Consider the following 24,017-nt stretch of genomic DNA (forward strand, 5'->3'; position numbering starts at 1 on the left):
TTGCAGAATTGAAATTATTTTTACTGATTTTTTTTTTTTTTTTTTTTTTTTTTTTTTTTTTTTTTTTTAAGTAACAGGCCTAACTTTATAACTATGTATTTAGTTGCTTTATGTTGTGGTTTACCATGTTTGAATATCTTACACGATGTTTGGTGTTGAAGAAATAACATGAGTCACAATCTAAAGATGATTATTTCATAATATATATTTTGTCATTCCTATACTTATCCCAAGTTTTCACCATTCATTCCTCTAAAAAAAAAAGTTTTCATCATTCAACTACGGGGAGTATTTTAGAAACTCGACTCCAAAAATAAACAAATACGAAGTACTATTTTTTAATCTTTTACGATATACGAAGTACTATTTAGACTTTCAAATAAACTTTTTGTGTGGATATGTTATCATAGTGATTAACTAATGTTTTGGAAAAATATATACGGTTAACAATTAACATAGGTCTATTCATGTTAACCAATATAACACTAATCCAACCCAATTTACTTAACCAACTCCTTAACCATTAAATTTGGTTCTTATACAGCTCTTTCATGGAAAAAATAAGCTGCCATGAAAGAGTTGAGTATATCACGCAAACTTCCCAAACTCATGTTAGAAACCAACAGCCATATAATTCGATTCTAACCTACCAGCTTGAAACAATGGCATTTAACCTACCTTGAAAGAGAATCATCTGTTGTAGCCTTAGAGAATTACTAGTAACAACACGAGCATCGATACACACAAACTCTATACACAAACATTTTGTTCAAAGAGAGGAAAAGAGACAAATTTAACGCGAAATGGCAAGATCTTGATAGCAAAAATACAATCTGGGGCATTATGGGAAATAACTTGCCTTGAACGAATCTTATTTACAAATTGCTTCAGTCATTTATAGATAATCCATCAATTTTCACCAACCTTATTTTGGTGTATGACCATATCCAAACCAGGCAAAACAAACTCCTAACTTGAAACAACACGAGTGTCGATACACACAAATTCTATACACAAACGATTTGTTACAAAAGGAGGAAAAGAAACAAATTTACATGTGAAATGGCAAGATCTTCACAGCAAATCCATACAATATAGGACTGGTAATGGGATATAACTTGCCTTGAACGAATCTTATTCGCAAATGGCTTTAGTCATTTATAAGTCCATCAATCTTCACCTACCTTATTTTGATTGCAGGAATCATATCTAAATCTGGCAAAACAAATTCCTACCTTACAAGACCCAACTACAAATTGTACCAAATATTACATAATCCCATCAAAACCTGCCTTACTCAAAAATGACTTGATGTAAAACTATTTATCACAATAACCAAATTGAAAATAGACTCGAACATGAATCGACTTGAATAAAACTGAATTAAGTTGGAAATGGACCAAATGATTTGTTACATGTATTCCGTTTATGATCTGAACAGAGTAGAACTTGTTTGCCACTTCTATTTAATCATAATGTTAGCTACAGTATCTATAAATGTTAACTTCGCCTCAACATCAAAATTTCCATCCCCAGTCAATGAAGGGGATAAATCTAAAATGTAAAGAATCTACAAATGTGAGCAGGAACTAAATTGCTATAGGTATGCTGACAACCAAAAACTATTACTCTACGCAACAAGAAACCTAGAAGAATATGGCGACTTCCTGTCCATTCATTTCTAATACGTGATCACTTGCATCAGTAAGAGCACTCTGTATGTTATCAAAACCTAGGTAAGTTATGGCAATTTAAAAGTGGAAAAGAGAATTAGTTATAAAAAAAACTTCACTTCTAAATGGATTTACCTGTCCAAGTTTTGTAATAAAGTTGCTGGTAAGATTTATTGACGTCAAGGCAACATCTTCATTAGCCTTCAGCGCTTGTGCAATTGCATATGCCCCAGAATCCTGTCCGAAAATTCCAGATTAAAGATGGAGAAAAATATTGCCTTTCAAAAAAAAAAAAAAAAAAAAAAAAGACAATATGTCTGTACTCTTATTTCATTAAATCCCAGATCCAGTGAAGTCAGGGCCTCATTCACCACTTTCAAGCTTTGTGCTAAACAAACCACACCCTGCAAATTACAGAATGAAATAAAAATAAAAAAATAAAAAAGATATCAAGCATGGCTACAGTAGTATATCCAGGAAATACAGAGCATATAATTTAGGAAGATACTTCATCCATCAATCCATTTGCTCGCAAGTCAAGAGTTGATATGGTGGTGTTATACTTTATCATATCACTAATGAATTCTGCACCTTTTCGTCCAATCTGCAAGATATGACCAGAGAAAGTCTTAGATATATATATGAATATATCTCAAGGGGCATATGCTTGCAGACATTTTACATATAAAAACTTTACCTGACACCAGCCAAGTTTTAGTGTTTTAATTTTCCCATGAAATTTGAGAACGTCGGCTAAAGCTTTTGCTCCATCAGGTCCAATTGGATTATAGCCGATTTCCAACTAAGAGAAAAATAAAGTTGAAATAACCAAGAGAAAAATGTAAAAGAATAAAAGATAACTGGGAGAAGAGAGGATGAGGTTGGCTTTACTGTAGTAATGACATCATTATCCTTCAAGACCTCAGCAATGCAACTGATTCCTTTAGCATGAATGTTATTTCCTCCCTGAGAGTTCCAAAATCCCAAAATTTTGAGATTATGATATATAGACTGTAGAAAGCAAATCATCAACACCATTGTGCAAACACAAAGTGCTATTTTCTCACCAAGTCGATGGTAGTGATTGATCGATTCTGCTTAAGTGCATCAGCAATTTTTTCTGCCCCCTAGTAAGTTCGCAAAATTCAAGATCATAAGATGAATCAAGCAACAATTTCAGAATTAGAAAGAAGAAAATATAGGAAGTCTGACTAATAAAGCAGTGTCAGCCTCTATACTCTTAATAACAGAGTTTATCATTATCAAATTTCCAACCATAGCCATGACCCGATTCTAATTTTGCTCCAAGACAGAAGTGACAAAAGAGGAAACCAAGTAAAAAAAAATGAGAAGGAAAAACAAAAAATGTCAGAAACCACCTTTTAAATCCTTACTTTTGTGAATAACTACCTTAAAAGAAAATATAGTAAATAACCATCCAATTAAATTTGTTTGTTGTAAATCACCACCTACTGCCAGAAAATGGACTTTGACGGTTTTCTCCGGCATTGTTGACCAGGTCACATGCAAACCCTATCCTGCTAGAATGGAGCAAAGCATGCTATTTCCTAACTCTAATAGCATAGTATACAAAGACAAACATCTATGACTTACATATATATCGAATTTTTCTGAACTGATGTACATATATGAAACAGATGTTGTAGCAGAGAAAATCTTAAAATATGGTTTTCCTAACAAGAATTGAATTAATCTAAGCCATTTACTTCGGTAACTTCCAATATAGAGAGACAAAAGAGAGGTTTCAGTCCAACACAGAGTGAAGTTGTGAAACACGTAAAATTAGGTTGGGGTCACGGATAGAACTCTATGGCCTTAAGGTTAAAATAAAAAAAGAATAAGAAAATATATTCCATCAAGGTGCCAACACTTATATTTTCTGGCAGTTGACTAGATTATTAGAAGCACAACAAATGTTTGCCACCTTCATGCCTTAAGATCTATCCCTGGATAAAAGATTGAACTTTATATCACATAAGAACAAAAGAAGACATCCAGATGTAAGTAATTCCCTTTTTCATTTTCTTCTTTCACCACTCTTTGAGTGGAGACCCAAATACTACACTTAATAAGGGGAGGAGGTATGAAACAAAACAATCAGATTGGTAAAGCATCATTTTATAATAATAAACTGTCAATGAAAAATAAAAATATAAGAGACTGATAATGGGAGGAGTTAGGTACGTAAGAATATACCTCATCCCCAATGTCGTTCATGTAAACATTCAGCCACAACAAGCTCTTGGAGATCTTCACATATTCTGCTATGTGAAAAGCACCTCTAGGACCAATTTCATTGTTGCTAATATCCAGCTGTATCAATTTTCCTGTAAGTACAATCCATTAGGTTTTTCTATTCCCCAGTGAAAACCCAAAATGAAAAAACATAAAACAAAGAAAAGAAAGAACCATGTCCCTATTCTCCTCCATGGAGAACAAAGAGGGGAAAACATGTAAATAAAAATTAAACTAATAATCAAGTGCCAGAAAATTGGTGATAAAAACGAAGTTCTTAAGCTTAAGACTCCTAAAATTTTACAGATTACAAAGAGATAAACCTTTACGTGTTGACAAGCCTGACATCAAAGCACGAACTCCTTCATTTCCCATAGAATTTCCATGCAGGTGAAGGTCCTGATATTTATAAATTATAAGCCTTCAGATTACGTACTAGAGAATACCAAAATATCATAAAAGCAGTTGCTTTTAATTTAAATAAGGTTTAAAAAGCAAGCATCTTCACAATTCATATCAATTATTAATAAGGAATTTCTTACAACTAAAACCAAGTCAAAAGAACAGCCAGGAGAAGCATTCAAGTATAATAGAAAACATACCCTTAAGGACTTGTTCGCCTCTATACCTTTAGCTAGAGCAGCAACTCCCAAAGCCCCACCGTAGTTGCCACTGCATCGTTAGAAGAGATTATAAAAGCAAACAACTATAGTATAAAACAAATCGAAGGAATAAATCTTTATCATTTTTCAGGGAGGTTGGCCAGGTTGCAGAGCTACCATCAGAGAATGAGAAATAGAAGAGAGCTTGCAAATTTTAATATGAGATCTAGATAGCTTAAACTCACGTAAGGTGTAAGCTTTGGATGGTGTTGTTCTCAAGTAGCGCCCCAGCAATACTTGCAAAACCCTACTTCCATTTTTGGAACACAACATAAATAGAACATATTCTCAAGTTCCAGTTTGACAAAGATACAGCAGAAGTGGAATACTAAGGTCAGTAGCATACAGAATAGTCGATCATGTTGTTGTTAAGCTCAATAATACGCAAAGTTGTATTTTTCTTCAGCATTTCTGCGATAGCTTTGGCACCCTGCATGAAAAGAGTATTTCTTTATTGTCACTATATGAGTAAGTGGTTTAAAATCTGATAACTCTCTTGGGTACCATGAAAGGCTCCAAACACCAGACACCCCACCCCCAATATATATTTTTTTTTTAAAAAAAGAATCATAATTAAACAAATTTTAAGCAAAGTGGTCTGGGAGAAGAGTGAACCATAGCCCTAGAAAGCTGAGCTCAAACAGGCCCCAGGCCTTTGCCTGGTGGACTTTAGACCATAAAGTAATAAACAAGGGCCTCAAGCTTCAGAACTAAGCTAAGGTCCATCAGTCTTACAAACCTAGAGAGCACAAAAATTGTTGGAAAGAGCTAGGCCTTTGAAGCAAAACAAACAGTGCCAATTTATAATTTGAGATGTAAACTGACCTCATCTTCCAAGCCAGTACTATTCAATTGCAGCTTCTCAATACCACTATTATTTGCCAATACCTCACACAAGCACTGCAAAAGACAACTAATAATGATAACATACAAAGATTCAACAGAGTGATAAAAATATGTAACATGCTTAACACATATCTAGGATAATTTGCATCCATTTGCAATGTAGTTATAAGCCTTATAACAACATGATGATTCTTACGTAGATATTCCATCATACGCACTTCTACTTGTAAACAAGCAAGGACCAAAATATATTGGGAAGGGGGGAAGGCAAGATCCACAATAAACAGTCTCACACAATGGCTTCATCTACTATAAGGAAGAGACATCTTCTAAATTGTTACATACTGCCTCTCTTTCCTATTGTTCTTCTTACTTTGACCTTTTTTGTCTCAGCAAAAGATTTATGAAGGAAGAACAGTAAGAAACAGAAGGAGTATCATATTTGGCAATCAATACGAAAACACATAATGAGGAAAGTAAAGAAGCAAACCAGAGGTAATCAAGTCAATTATCAATACAGACCGGGAGACACACAACGGCATTGATTTATCAGAATACAAAACGAGGCTCTTTACAATCACTCTCACAAAACAGAACCTTGAGGCTCATAGCATCTGGACAATTTTAATGTTTTATTTTCGGGATTAAGAAGTTCATAAGATCTCTGTAAGATTATAGATGAGACAGATTATGCACCACTTGTCATATATCCATAGCTTCTACAAAAGAATGTTCATTCAGGCAGAAGACCAAGGCACATGGCTCATAGCCTCATAGATGGCCATCAGAAGACATATATCCTCCATGCTTGCTTAAGAGCAAGGTGGAAGCACAATCATATACTACTAAATATTTAATCAGAGATGTTAGGGCTCTGATGGTTAGTGACCTGAAAAATTTGGCCCAGGCATTTAATCTTAAAGCTGGTAGATTGTAAGAACCACAACCAAGGAGCTAGCTGTATGTAGAATTAAAAGTATTCTAAAAGTTGGTTATTTTGTACACTACAGAGTGCTATACTATTTCTAGTTGTTACTTCTGGTCCAAAGGCCTTAAGGGGAGGGGAGGCTGTTAGGCATCTCATGGGTTTAGGATAGATTCGATGCGCACTAAGGATTAGGTTAGTAGCTGGTTATTGATGCATGACAGGTTGAATAAAAAAGACAAATTAGATAGAACTGGAGTAAGTCATGATGATGTTTGCTTGCTACGTGGCCAAAAAACCGAGACCACCTCTCGTATTTTCTTCAACTCAAGTTTATAACTCTTCTGCATAGAATCCACCTTCAAGCCATTTTGTTTACAGTACCATGACCTTTATAGGATGCCATCATATAAAAGCAAACAAAGATAACACAATAGCTAGGATGTTGAAGCAAAAAGACGGAAGTGCAACTTCTAGATGTGGATCTTTAAATTTCATATGATTTGTACGCGAGATATATATTCAGGCTCCATACAAAATGAACTAAATTGTTACTGTATACAAACATATAGCATTGCTCATCTCTTGAAATTGTGGATGCTATGGTTTCAAAAGGCTAACCTTGGCTCCTTCATCTCCAATAGTATTTCCAGAGAGATTTAAAGTTTTCAAGAAGATATTTGACTGGAGAATGCCATCAAAGGCTTTCACTCCAGCTGATGTGATTCCGTTAGCAGAAAAATCTACTTCTTCAGCAACCTAAAGCAAAATGATGTTAATGAAAATCAGCAGTTAGCAAATGATGGCAAAGCAGATTTTTCAGATAAACCAAACTTCAAACCAAAAATAAATATAAGAGGACATTTACAACATACGGAATAGATGGTTATAGACATACAACAGAATTTTTTAAAGAAAATGTAGCGCCAGAGGCTGAATATAAATGAGGTAGCTGGTTAGGTTTGTATCTCTTTTTACGAAAAAAAAATAATTCTAATCTGATTGGGCTCCGTATTTGATATTTATTATTCAACAGCACCCTCTTCCTTAAAGTACTTTCATTTTCCTAAATTTCGTTGATTCATTTGCACCAACTTGGTCCCAGCTTCTTCCTCATACTCTAGTTTTGGCTTCTCATTGACCTGTTCTAGGTTTGGTATATTTCAATCCATATGTCTTTCTATCTCCCTACTTCTAGTTTTGGATCTTGTAACAGATTCACCTTTGGCTTCAAAATAATATATATTTTGGAAAGTGTTGTCTTATGCCATAGTCATTTGCCTTGTTTAAATCATCAATTGGAAAAAATCACAGGTTAAATTATAAGCTCAAATTTTCAATTTCTACATATGTCAAATGCCACTTTATCATCTACAATTACTTTATCTTATTGTTCTATACAATAAGTATTAAAATTTCTTGAATAAGACAGTTTTATCATAAATCACTCAATTCTTCAATTATTTGATATTGTATGTCTTGACATAAACAATACGAAGTATGTACATTACCCCCACCACACCCTCCCCCCCAAAACCCACCCCTATGTACATTACTCTCCCCCCCCCCCCCAACCCACCCCTATGTACATAACCACCAACCCACCCCCCCCGGCGCAAACCCACCACTATGTACATTACTTCCCCCCCCCCCTCTCCCACAAAAAAAAAAGCACACCAGTTTTTTCATATGCTAATTTAAATTTGGAAAATGAAAAAAATCTAATTAAAAAACATCAAGCCCATCTCATGAACATCAGTAGTTCAGTACATACTGACAATATTCAGAATGAAGATCTTTTTCAAACATTTATCTAACCTGATTGTATGCCAAGCTTTCAGCAAGAAAAAATAGACCTTCATCCCCAAAATTACGGCCTACAAAAAATTGATTCAAATCAATTTGATAAAGTGTCCTTCAATATTAAAACACTTGAATAAATCACGCCTAGATGGTAGACAAAGACCAGCATAATAGAGACAGCTACAAAACAAGAAAGGGCTAAAAAGCATAACAGTATGATGAAGTGATGAATCATAATAGATGATTTTGAAACCACCTTTAAACAATGATTCTATGAATACCTCAAGAGGAACATGAAGGAAGCACAGGATAATATCATGAAGGAAGAGGAACATACCTGACATATCAACTACATTGAATGACCGAAGTTCTTTGGCAAAGTCGTCGAGCTTTAACTTCGAATCTCTCTCAATCTTCTGGCTCATATTTTTTAACAAGTTTGTCCCAGCAGCAAATGACCACTTCATATCCGATGACGCAGGTTTATTTTCTGTTGTTGAAGCCTTATGGGGCTTTGGCAAAAGGAATTTACCAACCACCTTCCACAAAACTGTGAGCTGAAAGAACAAATTAGTGAACTCTTTTTGAAACCTCCATTAACATTCAGGAACAAGCTAACAATTATAAAAACTAGTGTTAGAGAGATTTTGTCTAATGATCTAGCGTCCAACCAACAATTGTAGAGAAGGTACTTCACATTAAATTCAGGGATATCGTCTTGATAGATGAAACTAGAGGTCTAGAGGTGAGATTAATGCTAGATTGGAGCAATGGAGACAAAAGTTAGAAGCTCACGGATAAGGTTAATTAGGATTATGAGTACACGGGTTAGGCTAATTAGGAGTAACATGAGTACACAAAATGCCATTAGTATTGCGAGGGAGCCAATCAAGAATATACTAACATCAGACGGTAAGGACTAAGGAGTTACCCTTAAGTGGATGCTTTAAGTACCTTGGAATTACTTTACAAGGAAATGGAGATAATGCTATCATTTTGGACACAAGACAGCAATTTTTAGTAAGGCTTTAAAGCAGCAGGGTAAAAGCAACTGCAATTTCCTTTGCGGCTGGTAAACTTACACTTTGTCCCTTTTGTACAAATCTGCTCCACATTGGGGCGTATCCCAAACAATTAACTTCTAACTAGCAAAATCTAAGAGAGCATTTGTCCCAAGGGAGGGATTGCATAACCACCTAGCCTCCCCAAGTGGAACTTTGGCCTATCCAATCCACCTTGATTACCTCTAAGGAAACCATTCTAGCCTAACTCTTGATTGAACCCTACCTCCCTCTTACATTAGCTAAACCAAGTAAACGACCCTCCAAAGAAATTTGCAGCATTCCTAGGTCTATAAGTTGCAATTGTAGTCATATTGGACAGCCTTAAGTCACGTTTATATGTTCACTAAGTCCCAAAGAAGGATCACAATTGCCGAAAAATCTGACAAACATAAATCTTATGAGCTTTCTATAAGTATATCCATAGCAGTGTCTCCTAACAAACATTTCTTTTCTGAGCTTTGGTTAACTATTGTCCTTTAATTCATGAAAATAATCGAAATTCGGGTTTCCAAGTTACAAGAAGCTAACTTTCCATAATATAATCACCCGAAACACTTGTAAGTTGTAACTTGTATTTGATAAGTAGCACTCAACTAATCAATAGAAATAAAACTAGAGTAAGCATGTTAGAGGACTAACTCAACCAAATGATTAAGCTGATGGTTCAGGCCCAAGATTATGTTTTATACTCTATCACGCCCCCTCATACGAGAGCCCGTTAGGCTTGAAGTATGGATGCAGCATGGGCCCTCCTCATATCCAGCACTTAATATTCCACTTAAAGGTGGGGGTGGATGAAATTCGAACCCGTGACCTCTATGTCACGTTGGCTCTGATACCATGTTAAATAAGGGTCTAAGCCGCACCACAAACCAAGAGAGAGAGTCTATTTCACAAGACCAAAGGAATATCCATCCCAAAATCTTATGGCAATAGGAGGTTTAGCCCCTTAGCCTTATAACGTGTTTAACTCTGTCGACATTATGTTGGACACTTACATGTGTTATTTGATAGGATATACTGAACATTTTTCCTCACATACAAGGTCCCTTTAACTCAAGGATCACATGACACAATTTAATTTGGAACAGAATACTTAATGTCATTAAAGGTCCCAAACCATGGACCTAGCAATATACTCAAGCCATTAAAGGTCCCAAACCGTGGCTGAGCTCTGATATCATGTTAGATAACCATCTCCACGTAGTTAAAACCCAAAAATATGTTTTAAACTATATCAAAGAGTAATTTCCACATTGAACTTTAATATCATTTAATTACCTACCATTAAAAAAACCGAATCCAAGACCTAGGATCGAATCCTGTCTACATCTATACCGTATGCGTATGCGGCTCTCTCCACACACAATAAACATTAAAAAAAAAAAAAAAAAAAACATCTACATTCTCTACTCAAGAAAACTTAAAACAAACAAACACATAATATTCGAAAAAGAAGAACAGTTAAATTACCGAAGGAAACAGCAATGAAAATGGCAGGAGGAACAATTGCCGAAGCAAACTCCTTAAATTGGCCAATGGATGTCGGATTTTGTGCCTGAGATTCCCTGTAAACTACTCTACGACTACGAGAAGAACCACCGCTTCCGGCGGCGGCTCTAACGGCGGAGAATTTCAACTTTAAACATCGTCTTCGGCCACCAATTTTCGTCGGAAAAAGCAACCCCCGACGAAGAGGGTGGTTCTGGGGTTGAAAAGGGAGTTGTGTCGAAGAGAGAGAAAGTGTGGAGGAAGGAGAAGGTGTTGACGCCATTAATGGAGCTTGAATTTGGGGATTTTACTGCTTTTTTGGGTTAATTGAACATTTGATGATGAACGAAGAAGTGCTACTGCTGCTAATTCTAGGTAGTATGAAAGTTGAAGTTACAGAAAAGAATAAGATATACCGATATAGTGCCGCTTCTCGAAGTAGTGAGGAGAGTGAGAGAGTTAACAAAATGGTTTGGAATTTTGGGCTGAGATAATGAATCTGTAAATAACGTTGGCCTCTAATGTGATATGGCCATATGGGCTTTATCTTATTTTCGTCGGCATTGGATTAGGGTTATTTGGCTATGTTTAGTTCACCTTATCTCGCTTGATTAGGGTCATTTGACTTTGTTTAGTTTATCTTATCTTTTTTATCCGATCTCAATTTTTTTTGACTAAACTTGACCGTATATTATAAAAATATATATTAAGTGGGGTCTTATTAGACCTGTAATATTTTATAATTTATTAATATGTAATTTTATAATTTTTTCATTACGAACTTAAAAATATGTAGTGATAAAAAAACCACACAACAAAATGATATTGTATATCATAATTTGTTTTTCTAATCCAAACTTATTTTTAAGGTCTAATCAGAAATGAGTAATTAAAAATTGGGTCCATTAAACATAACCTATTGAGAGTGAGAAAGTACAAAAGTGGTTATGAATTTTGGGTTGGGAGTTTTTTTTTTTTTTTTTGAGGAATTGGGCTGGGAGTTTGAGACAATGGATTTGTGATTATTTTGGGCTCTCTAATGTGATATGAGCCATTACGTCAAACAAACTTAACTAAAAGATACAAAGTAAATAATACAACTAAATAATTACTACCCCCATTTCTTATTATGTGTAACAAATAAATGTTTTTTGTCTCACAAATAATACCCTTTTTTGCACATAATAATACATGAAGATAATATCCTTAACAATCACCCAAAACATAATATTACGGAGTATTTAACAAAAATATACGAGTATCTAAGGCCTTGTTTAGTTCAACTTATTTTTACTTATTTCAGAAAAAATAAATTCAGATCAGATCATCGTTTTATGTGAGGTTTTTTATCGCTACATATCTTTAATTTCATAATGAAAAAAAATTATGAAAATTACATATCAATAAAGTACACATTACGAATCTAACAAGACCTCACTTGATATTTCTTTTCCTTATAAATTATCGTACACATAAGCAGTAGCAGGGGCATAATTTTTTTTGTTAGGGGGGCGGGAATCTTATATATGTACTCATATCTCATTCGTATTCAAAAACAATTTGATATATACTTACTTAAAATATATAAAATACAATAATTTTCAATTCTTGAACAATATAAATTGAATGAGTGAACCTAAATATTTTTATAAATAGTAAAATATTTAGTTGAATACATTTTGGAAATGGAGAGGCAAATACCCAAAGACCTGAATTTGGGTACTTATTTACGAGTCCATACAAGTGATGAGGGCACTAAAGCAAAATAAACAAAAAAATTGCAAAAGACAAGATTTGAACCCGAGATGAGGAAGACAAAATGAACATTGCAACCTCACTAAACCATACTTAGCATATGTTACTTGTTGCAACCTCTAATTAATATTTACAGCCATGAGGGAGGCCATGGCCCACGCCAGCCATCCCTTGGCTCCGCCACTGCACATAAGATCAAAGTTTGGTCAAATCAAATGTAATCCCCCGAACTCTGGGAAAATATTTTAATAATTTCTTAAATTATTTAATTTGGAGCCAAAGTGAATTTTAAATTTTGGCCCCAAATATAAGCATTTAATCATTTGAATAATTAATTATTTTCGAATTTCTAAATTAATAATATTGGTTTAATATCTTTTAAAGGTCAGCCCATATGTTATTCAATATGTATGTTGTTATCTTAGAAATTTCAAAAGTTTTAAAGATAATACCTAATATACATTATGATTTACAACAAATTTTAGTTTTGATATTATCTAAAATATTTATATATTTGTATAATAACTTGATTTAAGTATCAAATTCAATCTTTCTATTCATTTAAATATGATTTTTGTTTTTTTATTAAAAAAAATTAAAATAAATAAATAAATCAGTTTTTTATATAAAAATCAGTAGCTGGCCGAAAACTTGAAAAAAAAATTATTATTATTATTTTGTGATTTCTATCTTATTCTTTACTTAACCATTAAACCCTCTTCATCATCTTATTTTTTCTATCCCTATCTTCCTTCTTCCAATCCTCCAATCAAATGAACTTTTATCTAATTTCTACTCATCTTTTATGCCCAACTATTAATCTAGGCTTAATTTGGTTCAAGTACTTTAACAAACCCCAAAACTTATCATGTTTTCTAGTAATCATATCATACATTAATCTCTATCCCTTCCACACTCTAAACACTATAAATAGACCCTTAATCCTCCTCAATTACTCACACCAAAAATCAAAAATTCCTCCTCTAATTCACACTCTAAACACGCCCTTTTCTCTTCCTCTTCCTTCACTTCTTGCTCCTTCTTTGCTCCTTGCCGCCACCAAACAAACACCTCTGCCGCCACCTGCTGCCACCATCCCTACCGCCAACATCCACCCAGCTGCCACCATCAATCCGCCGTGAGCTGCTGCCAGAAGGTGCGAACATCACCTTCTTTCTTTCACCTTTAAAAAAAAAAAAAACTTCTCTTTTACTCTTATTAATAATATTATGATTATTTATATTAATTTTTGGTACTAACAACTATTATGATACTAAAATTGTTATTTCGATACTAAAATATACAATTTGCTATTTAAAAATAAACAAGACTTGATTTTATAAAGGTTAATATTAGGTGGTTCATGCACTAGTAGAGTATTATTTATAGTTTGGGTTTATTTTGTTAACCTTATATTAATTAAGGTTATTTTATTGTGTAGGAGGTTTCCCTTGATCGTGGTCAAGTGCAGTAGTCGTACCTTAATTGTTCTCGTGATCAAGGTACGTATAGATGGCTAGACCTTTGATAAAGGTTTTTCTATATATGTATATGTTTGAATCATTGTTTGTTTGAATGTTTGAATAAATTATTTAAAGGATTTATCTTGAAATCATGTTTGAATTAAATTGAATTTATTTATGATTAAGGGAATTGAATTAAATTTGCAGCTCATTATGGGCCTGAGTATTTAATATTTATTGTTCCTCTACCCGGGACTGGTTAAGTAAGATCATGAACTTTGTATGATCTGGTCTTTCCTCGAGTATAGTCTTATTACTTGCTCGGGGGGTGTGCACACTTAAGAGATGAATTGATTTTTGGAAAGTTCTATCTTTAAATATTTCTTTGTTGGAAGCCTATATTTGGAAAGTCTAATTTTGGAAAGTGATGAATTTGGAAAAGTCATATTTTAGCGTTTGAGTTGTAGTGTAACTGTTTTGAAAGCATGTTTGTCTAATAAAAGCATTTACATGCCTTGCACTTATATGTACTTAGCGTTTTTGCTAATTCGTTTTCCTTTTTGTTTTTGGTTCGCCCTATTTACCATTATTAGTAAGCAATCTTGATTTCAGGTGTGGAATTGATCGTGCGCATACTTGAGTCGGGATTGGGATCACCTAGCTAGGAATTTACTCATTCACGAGTCAGACATGTTTTATTTAGAGTATTTTCGAACTATATGTTATGGTTATTATAATATTAATAAAAGTCAATTATTTTTCGCTTCCATTTTTAATAGTTAAGTAAGCCTTACGTTTTCACGTGGTGGTGATACGCCCAAATCTATCTCTACGTTATTTTATACGTATAAATATAGTATTTACGTAGAGAGAGATTTGGGGGTGTTACATCAGATCAGATCAGATAAGCAAAAATAAGGTGAACTAAACAAGCCCTAAGTCTACAACTCTACACGACATCATCTCTTTAGAAACAACCCAAAATAGTGTATCGACTAGATACTATGCACATCAAGGGAGCGGGGGAGCCTCATGTAGAACTTGGGTGCCTTCGGTCTCAAGTCATCATATACTGTCGTGCGTACCAATGCCTACATGCCTAAGACAAATTTAATTAGCTAATTAATTTTAACGCACTTTCTCGTGTCATGTTGTGTTGTTGTGCTTCTCAAAAAAAAAAAAAAAATTTAATTAACATGATGTGTTGTGTTGGTTTTTTTTTTTGTTTTAATTTTTTTTATTGTAATGCTGGGCAACAAGTGTTTGTTTTTTTGACAACGGGTAAAAAGAAGACTGCTCCCAACAGACTCGAGACTACCAAATACGTAAGGAGAGACTAGGGGAGAGTTTAACTCTCCTAACAGAACTAATACAAGAACACAAATGAGGGATGGTGGTATAATTTTTAAAACATGCTAAGTAAGCAGTACAAATGTGAGGGTTGCCATGCTTTATCACAGATCATAGTCCTCAGATGCTCAAGGCTTGTTCCTTTGTGCTTCTTAGACATGCAAAGCCAATACCTGGAAAAGAGTTTACCTTTCTTATTCTTCATTTCTGATTTGTGAGACCTTCCATAATTCCTTTTTGTGGTAGATAAGAGAATTCAAAGGTAGTGTGTGTGGGGGGATAACCTGTATTGAATCGAATTCAAGAGCCATGAGGTCATCTTCATTCGAACCTACGGATTCCACTTTCACAAGCAATACTAGAAAAACAAGTGATTTTCGACGGAAAAATTCTGTCGGAAACACCCCGTTTTCGACAGAATTTCTATCGAAAGCGGTTGTCGGAAAACATTTTGTAGGAAAAACGACCTTTTCCAACAGAAATTTCGTCGGAACTAGTTTCCCGACGGAATTTTCCTGTGGAAAGAGATTTTCTAGCCCGGTTAAGTTCGTCGGAAATTTCCGATGGATATCTTTTCACCGAAATTCCGTCGAAAAATCCTATTAAAAAAACAAAAAAAAATTGCACCTCTACCGCCCACACCACCAGCCCCCACCCCAGAACCACCAACCCACCCAACCGGATCCACTGCACACCGACCCATCCCAACCACCAACTCTCCCACCACCACTCACACCAGCCTCTATCCCACCACCACACACCACCACCACACACCAAAAATTAACCCCAAAAACCGAAACTTAGCCCAAAAAAACGAAAATCAACCTTATAAAAACAAAAAGCCCCAAAAAAAGCCAAAAATTTACCCCAAAAAACGAAAATTAGTCCAAAAATACGAAAATTTACTCGACAAAATCAAAAAATACCACACAAAAAATCAAAACCAGTAGATCTACATGTTTAATCAGAATTTCATTGAAAAAAAAACGTTAATTAACCAGCAAAAATTAAATTAATTATATAAATATACAATTATCTAATAATATTTAAAAACTAACATTACTATTACATAAGAAATTAACTAAATCTACAATCTAACCTAAATTAAAACAAGATCTACAAAATAAATACCTTGAGAGTGAGTGGCTCGCGACGGTGGTTGTCGACTTTGTTGTTGAGGCGTCGTTGTTGTTGCGGTTGATGTTGGTGGTGGTTGACGGTGCTTCATGTTGTTGTTGACGGTGCTTGATGTTGGTGGTGGACGGAGAGAGAAGAGGAGGACGGAGAGAGAGAAGAGGAAGAAGACAAGAGAAAGATCGAGGAGGGAGACGAAGAAAGAGGAAAGAGACCGAGAAAGAGGACGGAGAGAGAGAAGAGGAAGAAGACCGAGAAAGAGGAAAGAGGAGAAAGATCAAAGAAGGAGAAAGGGAAAAGAAGAGGCGAAAATGAAAGAGGGGGGGTTTGGCTATGTAGGGTTTGTTTTTTTTTTTTTGTCTAAAAAAATAGATTTCGACGGATATAAATTCCGTCAGAAATTTTATTTTCTGACGGGAAAATCCGTCGTAAAGTATATTATTTCTCACGGAATAATTTTTCGTCGGAAATTTTTAAATTCGTCAGAAATATCCGACAGAAAATAAATCCGTCGGAAATTCCTATTTTTCCGACGGAATTACGTGTCCGTCGGAACCTATCTGTCGAAATTCGACCTGATTCTAGTAGTGAATGTCAGTGGGGGTCAGTGGGCCATGGGCAACAAGTTGATCCAGCCTATTTTTACTTATAGGGATGAGGGATGACAATATAGTGCAAAACCAATTTTGATTCTGACTTTGGTCAAAGAAACATGACAAACTGTCCAATTTGAATTCGTAACTACTACCTTCGGTTTTTTTTATGTGCAACTTTCATACAAGTTGCGATTCACGAAGCAAAAGTTTGAAGGGTAAAGTTTATGAAGAGTTAGTGGGTTTAATTAAAGGGAAAGGAGAGAGAAAGTGTGGGCACCCACAATGGTTTTTGGTGGGAAATTGTGCAAGCAAGTACAATGGCAAAATCTCCCCCCAAATTTTCACCAAAAATTCAAATTGGGGGATTTTTTGGTGGAAAATTTAGTTCCCTCCAATTTTTTTTTTTTAAAAAGGCTGCACATCTGAAACTTTTTCAAGCTATTAAAGGCAACATTGAACATTTAAGGAGGCTATAAAAACCAGCCTCCATTTTCACAGAAAATATTACAACCATTAATGTTAGAAGCTGGGTGACACAGTCCAGCAAAATCAAAGTTTCATCCAAACAATTACCGATTCCTACATTAACCATTACGGTTAGCTTAATTACAAACTAACTACACTGTTAAAACCCAAACAAAAAGAGGGCTGCGCTGCTGTCATTCCTGCACATCAGGGTTTAGGCTTCATCTTCTCCACACAAAATCAGCAGGCCCCCTACTTCATCTCCCTGTGCTGAAGACCACAAAGACATGGTAGAATATGTTGATTCTGTTTTTTTTATGTTGAACACATACTAAATGAAGAACAGATGGCAGAGTTGTGGTTAGACGAAGAAGAAGAAGTGCAGGATGCAGGCATTTGGGAGTATGAATCAGAAACTGAAAGCATGGATGACAGCCAAGAAGAAGAACAACAACAACCACACACACAAAAGCTGAGGTTGCTTCCTCACAAATGCAACAACAGCCTCAACAAGAGACTCCAATTGTATGCAGAAAGCAACTAACAATGCACAACAGAAGGAAAATTGTAGATGCACTTTTGGTGAAAACGAATAATGGCACATTACCAAGGGGTCACATGAAGCATTTATCATCTGAATTCAACGTTCACAAATCAACCATCACAAGAATCTTCACAGAAATCAAAAGACAGTTGGCAAAAGGGGACTTGATTGATGTCAGGACTAAAAAAATTGGCAGAACAGGGAGAAAGCCATTGCAAATTTCTGATGAAATTCTACAGTCAGTCCCTTTGCATTTAAGGCAGACAGAAAGGAGTTATGTAGGAGCATTGAAGATAAGTCACAGTACTGTTCACAATTTGAAAAAGAGAGGAAGGCTAAGAGCACACACATGCTGCAACAAGCCAGCATTGACATCAGACCATAAGATAGCCAGACTAAGATGGATTTTGTCACACATAAATCCAGTTACAGGAAATGAGGACCCCACATTTGTTGACATGAGGAATGTCATACACTGTGATGAGAAGTGGTTCTATTTGAACCCTAACAAGAGGAGGTTTTATCTACTACCAACTAAGGAGGATCCCTACATAGCAGTTCAGTCAAAAAGATTCAAGCTCAAGGCAATGTTCATGGCAATTATAGGCAAGCCATTATATGACATAAATGGAGAACTGTTACATGATGGGAAGTATGGCATATTCCCATTTACTGTCCAGCAAGTAGCACAGAAATCAAGCAAAAATAGGGCAAAAGGGACTCTGGAAACAAAGGCACTCCAGAATATAAACAGAGAAGTAATTAGAAAGATGTTGCTGACAAAGGTCATCCCATCAATCATCTCAAAGTGGCCTGAAAGTCTGGCCAAAGATGTGGTCATCCAATGGGACAATGCAAGGCCTCACCAAGTTCCTAGGGATGCAGAATTTATGGCAGCGACAACAGAAAATGGGTTCAACATTCAATTTGTTTTTCAGCCAGCACAATCACCTGATTTGAATGTGCTTGACTTAGGGTTGTTTAGGTCTATTCAATCTTTGCAATATCAGTCTTTTCCTAGAGACTTAGATGAGCTAGTACAAAAAGTGAGAGACTCTTATGACACATTCAATCCCCAAGTTAACAAGTACATTTGGGTTACTTTGCAACAATGCATGATGAAGATACTCAAGGCAGAAGGTGGTAACAAGTACAGAATACCACATATGAACAAAAAAAAGCTTGAAAATATTGGCATTCTACCAGAGATAGTAGAAGTCCAGGAAGAAGTAGTAATGGAGGCTGTGGACTACCTAAACACCATGTTTAGGCTAGCAAATCAAGGCAATGAAGAAGTCACAGAAGATTTGGAGGTGGATGCAGATCAGGGGACTCATTACAAGAAAAAGACAACACATGGACTGCCACACATAACCACTTATCTATGTAAGTTTGTTTATTTGTTTTTTCAAAAAAATGTTGAAGTACCAAGTGGTTAAGTGTATTTTGTTCATTACAATTATCCAAATATGTAAGGCAGTCTGTTGTAATGTCTTTAGATTAAGGTATGGTCTTTTGTAATGTCTTTTGTTTGTTACTCAAAGGTATGGTTTTTTGTACCCACATTTTGAATGGAATATGAATGACAAAGATAGAGTGTTTATGTGGGCACTTCTTCCATCAGAGGGTTTGAATACTACACTAATGCACAAGGGTACCTCTACAACAACAACATTATGCATGTTGTTGGTGCAAGTCACTAGTGATTAGTGATATTCAATGGAGTCCCTTCATCATGTGGATATGGATAAGGTAAATAGCACATCACAGTATGGGACTCAATATAAACCAGGATACACAAGCTAATCACAGGGGACTCCTTTAAGGAATTAAGAAAACAGTAAGGGACTGACTAGGCAACAATAAACATGCACAACGTACCAGCCTTGAACTTTTTTTCACTATATTCACATATTAACTTTGACTATAGTTTTTATTATTAACATAAATAACAACACATTTTATCATAAATTATGTTGTTAGATAGGTATTGATATAAAGTTCATAACATAATTTTTTTTTTTTTAATAATTTTCATTAATGTTTACTTATGTAAAAATAAGGTCAAACAAGTGCATTGACATGTGTGCAAAATTTGACTTTGTCAGTTATTTAGGGACAGATCGAGGGAGTAGATTTTCAATTTGTTTATCTAATATCATGTGAACTTATTTTTTCTAATCTCACCTGATTGTCTGATTTGAATTAAATTTGACCTTATATGAAAAAGCTATTCTACAAGGGAAAAAAAAATATCAGATGGAGTTTTGTTAGATTCGTAATAATATGTATTTTATTACTATGTATTTTTTATAAATTTTTTCATTATGAAATTAAAGATACGTAGTGATGAAAAAACCGCACATCAAACGATAAAACATGTTAGAACTTATTTTATGATATAGACTTTTTTTTTTCTTAAAAAAAAAATTAATTTTTTTTTTATTTTTATCCAATCTGAGATAAGTAAAATAAAGGTGAACTAAACGGGATAAAATTCACATACTTGTAATTGACAAAGTCATAATTAAATTAAATTCTGAAGTCAACCTCAACCCTCACTGTTTGTCCAGTTCAGCAACAAAAAAGTATGATCACATTATGCTTTAATTTAATATAATTTACTTCGTATATAGTAATGAAAATGATGCATGATTCAGGCTGTTCATCACTCCGTATGTGATACGGCTGGCTGCTAGCTTGTACAATAGTCAAAGTTGATAAAAAAAATAAAAATAAATAAATAAATAAAATAAAAATAAAAATAAAATAGATCAATTATTTAAAATGGATAGATTTCGTATGTGCGTACGGAAAAATGTCACATTTCAATTTAGCACGCTCCCCCTAAATAAAAATCACCAACTAAATTTGTCAATATGTTAAAAAATCATACATGTATATATATGTACGTCCCAATGTCACCCTTATTGAAATCCTATTATTTATAAGAAAGTTAAACAATACTTATTCAATTTGGACATTCACTAATTTCACTGTTTTCTTTAATGAGCATTTACTATGTCAACTTATGCATGAGTTGTTTAGAATTTGAGGGAGTATATTCGTATAAAATTTGAGTCACTTTATCTTATTTTATATCGTCACTCGTATATTTTTACCAATTACACCAATGAACTATTAAGTCATTCAAAATGAGCTTCATTCTCATAAAGGAAAAATCCATAAAAACATGCAGAAAACATCAAACTTTAAACATGAAATGAAAAAGTCGTCAAGACTCATAGCCATACAGTCAGCTATATTGACAAAATCAAAATGCAGCTTTAATTTATTTATTAATTAAATTGTTAATTCTTTCATGATGACATAATTTAATTTAACACAGTATATTAGCAAGAGTAGTTATGTACATAAATTCAAAGTGACGCGATATTCGTGCTGCTCTATACAACTTATGACTAGTACAATTGTTAGTTCACATTGTTCAATTACACGCAGTCATGCAAAACGAAAATCAATTCAGAATTAGTACATATGACAAATTAATTAAAGCTTGTAAAAATGGAACATGACATAATTTCGATCATATAATATAACCAGCCATTGGATGGCTTAGCTTCTATATAAATCTCAACTACATTGCATCTAAGCACATAACAATATATTACATAAATACAAGCCAAGTATAATACGTAGTAAATCAAATATATATATTTTTGGCCATGGCTAAGTCTCAAATCAAAGTGGCCGTGTTTGCTGCCTGTATGGTTGCCCTGGCGGTGATTGTATCAGCTCACGAAGGTCATGATCATGCTGATGGCCCAATGCCGATGATGAAGCATGGTGGACCTGGTGGTGATACACCAAATAGCCGTGATGACATGGGTGGTTCGAGCTCACTTGCACCCTTTTCTGCTTTGATGGTTGGACTTGTGGCGTTTGTTTTCTCCATTGCAAGGATTTGAATCATCTTATTTACAGGATATGATGATCTTTGTTTGTTACGTATAAACTTGGTGAATTTGATCGACTCATGTTGGTTTCGTGTTTAATGGTTACTAGAATTTGATTTCGCGAATTAAAATTGTGGTACGTACGTACCTTTGTTACGGCTATTATTCTACTGTAACTTGTCAATTTTATGCATTTTTGAGTTTCGACCTTTTGTTATCTGTGCTGATTTTATGTACAATATATACCATACTAATTTAACTGACGCTTTTGTGTTTTTGGGTTGCTATGGCGTATCGTTAATTAGTTTAGTCTATAGGCTCAGCTCATTCCATAAGTTACACATGATAAATTATCGACACTTCGAGGCGAGCAAATTAAATTAATACGGAGTATTTTATATTTCCGGGCATTTTAATATAATAAAAGGCTTTTAAGTTTTAAGGATAGGTCGGTAGACTAATAAACAATTATCTAACTATTTAGCTTGCTAATCTTTACATTATCTATTTATCTCTAGATTATTATTAGGTTAAAAACCCGTGTAATGCACGGTTGTTAAATATTTTTGACAATAATATTACAAAATATAAAGTATATAAAATATATTCAGAAATATTTTATTTGAATATATATGGAATATGATTGGCAAATTGGAAAGAAAGTACATAAGGTATAAATAGTTTACTTAAGGATTTTGCAAAAAAAAAAAAAAAAAAAAAAAAAAAAAAGCAAAAAAGGCGGGAAAAATTTTCACAAGTTAATGACAAGTGTCATGGAAGTATTTGCTTTTAGTATAAGTTAATAGATAGATAGTTGATCAAATCACTTTGTCAAACTACAATTTTTTAATAAATGGTATGGGTGTTTAATAATTATTGTGCATCAATTGTAAAGCCTAGCTACCCGATAATGATAAAAAGTTATCCTAATATATATATAAGTAAAAGTTACCTTAGTATACATAAAAGTTACTTATGTTTTATTGATGGAGTTGCTCTTTTTAAAATTGTAATCATACACAAATTCTTGATAGATTAAGACAAACTTTTATTAAGTTATTGTAAGACGGGAAGCTACCCTAAAAGTATTTAAAATTACCTTTATATACAACAAAAGTAACCAATTTTTCTAACACAAATTTACCCTTAAAAAAACACTTATAATGTATTAGATTAATCATATTAGCCTTCATAGCCACAAAAACAAATGATGAGAATCGATCTCAAGATTTCTTGGAACCTGAAGAGTAGCTCTAACCACTTGAGCTATCTCTCACTCTCACATTCGATCAAATACAATCAAACTCATTACAAATTAAAGTTACCCTTAAAGGGATAAAAGTTATCATAAAATTTGTTAAAGTTACCATCAAATTGACTGTCTTACAATAAAATTAACGTAAACATGTCTTATATAAGACTTATTGATAATCATAAATCTCAATGAGAGGATATATATTTATATTATCCTTAAGAGACTTATTGTATGGCTTATTTACATCAAAATCATATCAGGTTTAAAGTTAATTACTGTAAAGAAGGTTAAAGTTACTCTAAATTGATTAAAAGTTACCCTAAAATTGTTCGACCGATTACAACAATGATTGTAACTTTGCTGACAAAATATTTTTATTTGGTGCAATGGTCATATATTTATTAGACTTAAATCTCTTTATAGATATTTATGACTTTTTATTTTTTTGATAAAAATACAGATTCATAGAGAAAAAGTCATATGACATCTAAACACATGACAACTAAATAAAAAATATAATCATCTTTTCAACAAAGATGTATTGCGTCTGTTGTTACATATTATCCATTCTTCGTACTCTATTTCATATCCAGTGATTTACAAGATTATGCGGCGAGGGGACTATCAATTTGATGTAGTTGTGATGAAGAAATTTTTGTCTAACTTCCTTTTGATATGGCATAAGCATTTACAAGAAGAAATTAAAGAGTAATGGTTGAAGATAGCCAAAAGCACTACTTTTTAAGACCCTAGCCTAGAGAAAATAAACAAGGGAGAAAGTCAGAAAGAGAAGGGGCGACTAGGTTTTTTCTTAAAAA

At 34.1% G+C, this 24,017-nt stretch overlaps 2 protein-coding genes and 1 long non-coding RNA gene across 3 annotated transcripts; 2 read left to right on the plus strand and 1 right to left on the minus strand.

The window, feature by feature from the left end:
• Positions 1-1,340: 1,340 nt before the first annotated feature.
• On the minus strand, positions 1,341-11,406 carry LOC110713035 (protein NLRC3-like). Its single transcript, XM_021891504.1, has 17 exons — positions 10,703-11,406; positions 8,503-8,715; positions 8,181-8,239; positions 6,984-7,121; positions 5,417-5,491; positions 4,938-5,021; positions 4,777-4,838; positions 4,532-4,601; positions 4,253-4,328; positions 3,891-4,021; positions 2,741-2,800; positions 2,565-2,639; positions 2,371-2,475; positions 2,182-2,277; positions 1,997-2,077; positions 1,809-1,910; positions 1,341-1,715 (listed from the first exon to the last, which is right to left on the minus strand). The coding sequence occupies exons 1-17, from the start codon at positions 11,001-11,003 to the stop codon at positions 1,647-1,649; spliced, it is 1,797 nt and encodes a 598-aa protein (XP_021747196.1). The 5' UTR covers positions 11,004-11,406; the 3' UTR covers positions 1,341-1,646.
• A 1,587-nt stretch (positions 11,407-12,993) lies between these two features.
• LOC110713046 lies at positions 12,994-14,819 on the plus strand. The gene is made up of 3 exons (XR_002509747.1): positions 12,994-13,631; positions 13,917-13,977; positions 14,551-14,819. It is a non-coding gene; the product is annotated as an uncharacterized LOC110713046 (long non-coding RNA).
• A 3,010-nt stretch (positions 14,820-17,829) lies between these two features.
• Positions 17,830-21,956, plus strand: LOC110713072. The gene is made up of 3 exons (XM_021891534.1): positions 17,830-17,960; positions 18,017-19,311; positions 21,784-21,956. Exons 1-3 carry the CDS (start codon positions 17,830-17,832, stop codon positions 21,954-21,956), a joined length of 1,599 nt encoding a protein of 532 aa, XP_021747226.1.
• The last annotated feature ends 2,061 nt before the right edge of the window (positions 21,957-24,017 follow it).

The sequence above is a fragment of the Chenopodium quinoa genome, unplaced genomic scaffold, assembly GCF_001683475.1.
Source record: "Chenopodium quinoa cultivar QQ74 unplaced genomic scaffold, ASM168347v1, whole genome shotgun sequence".
Lineage (NCBI taxonomy): Eukaryota > Viridiplantae > Streptophyta > Magnoliopsida > Caryophyllales > Amaranthaceae > Chenopodium > Chenopodium quinoa.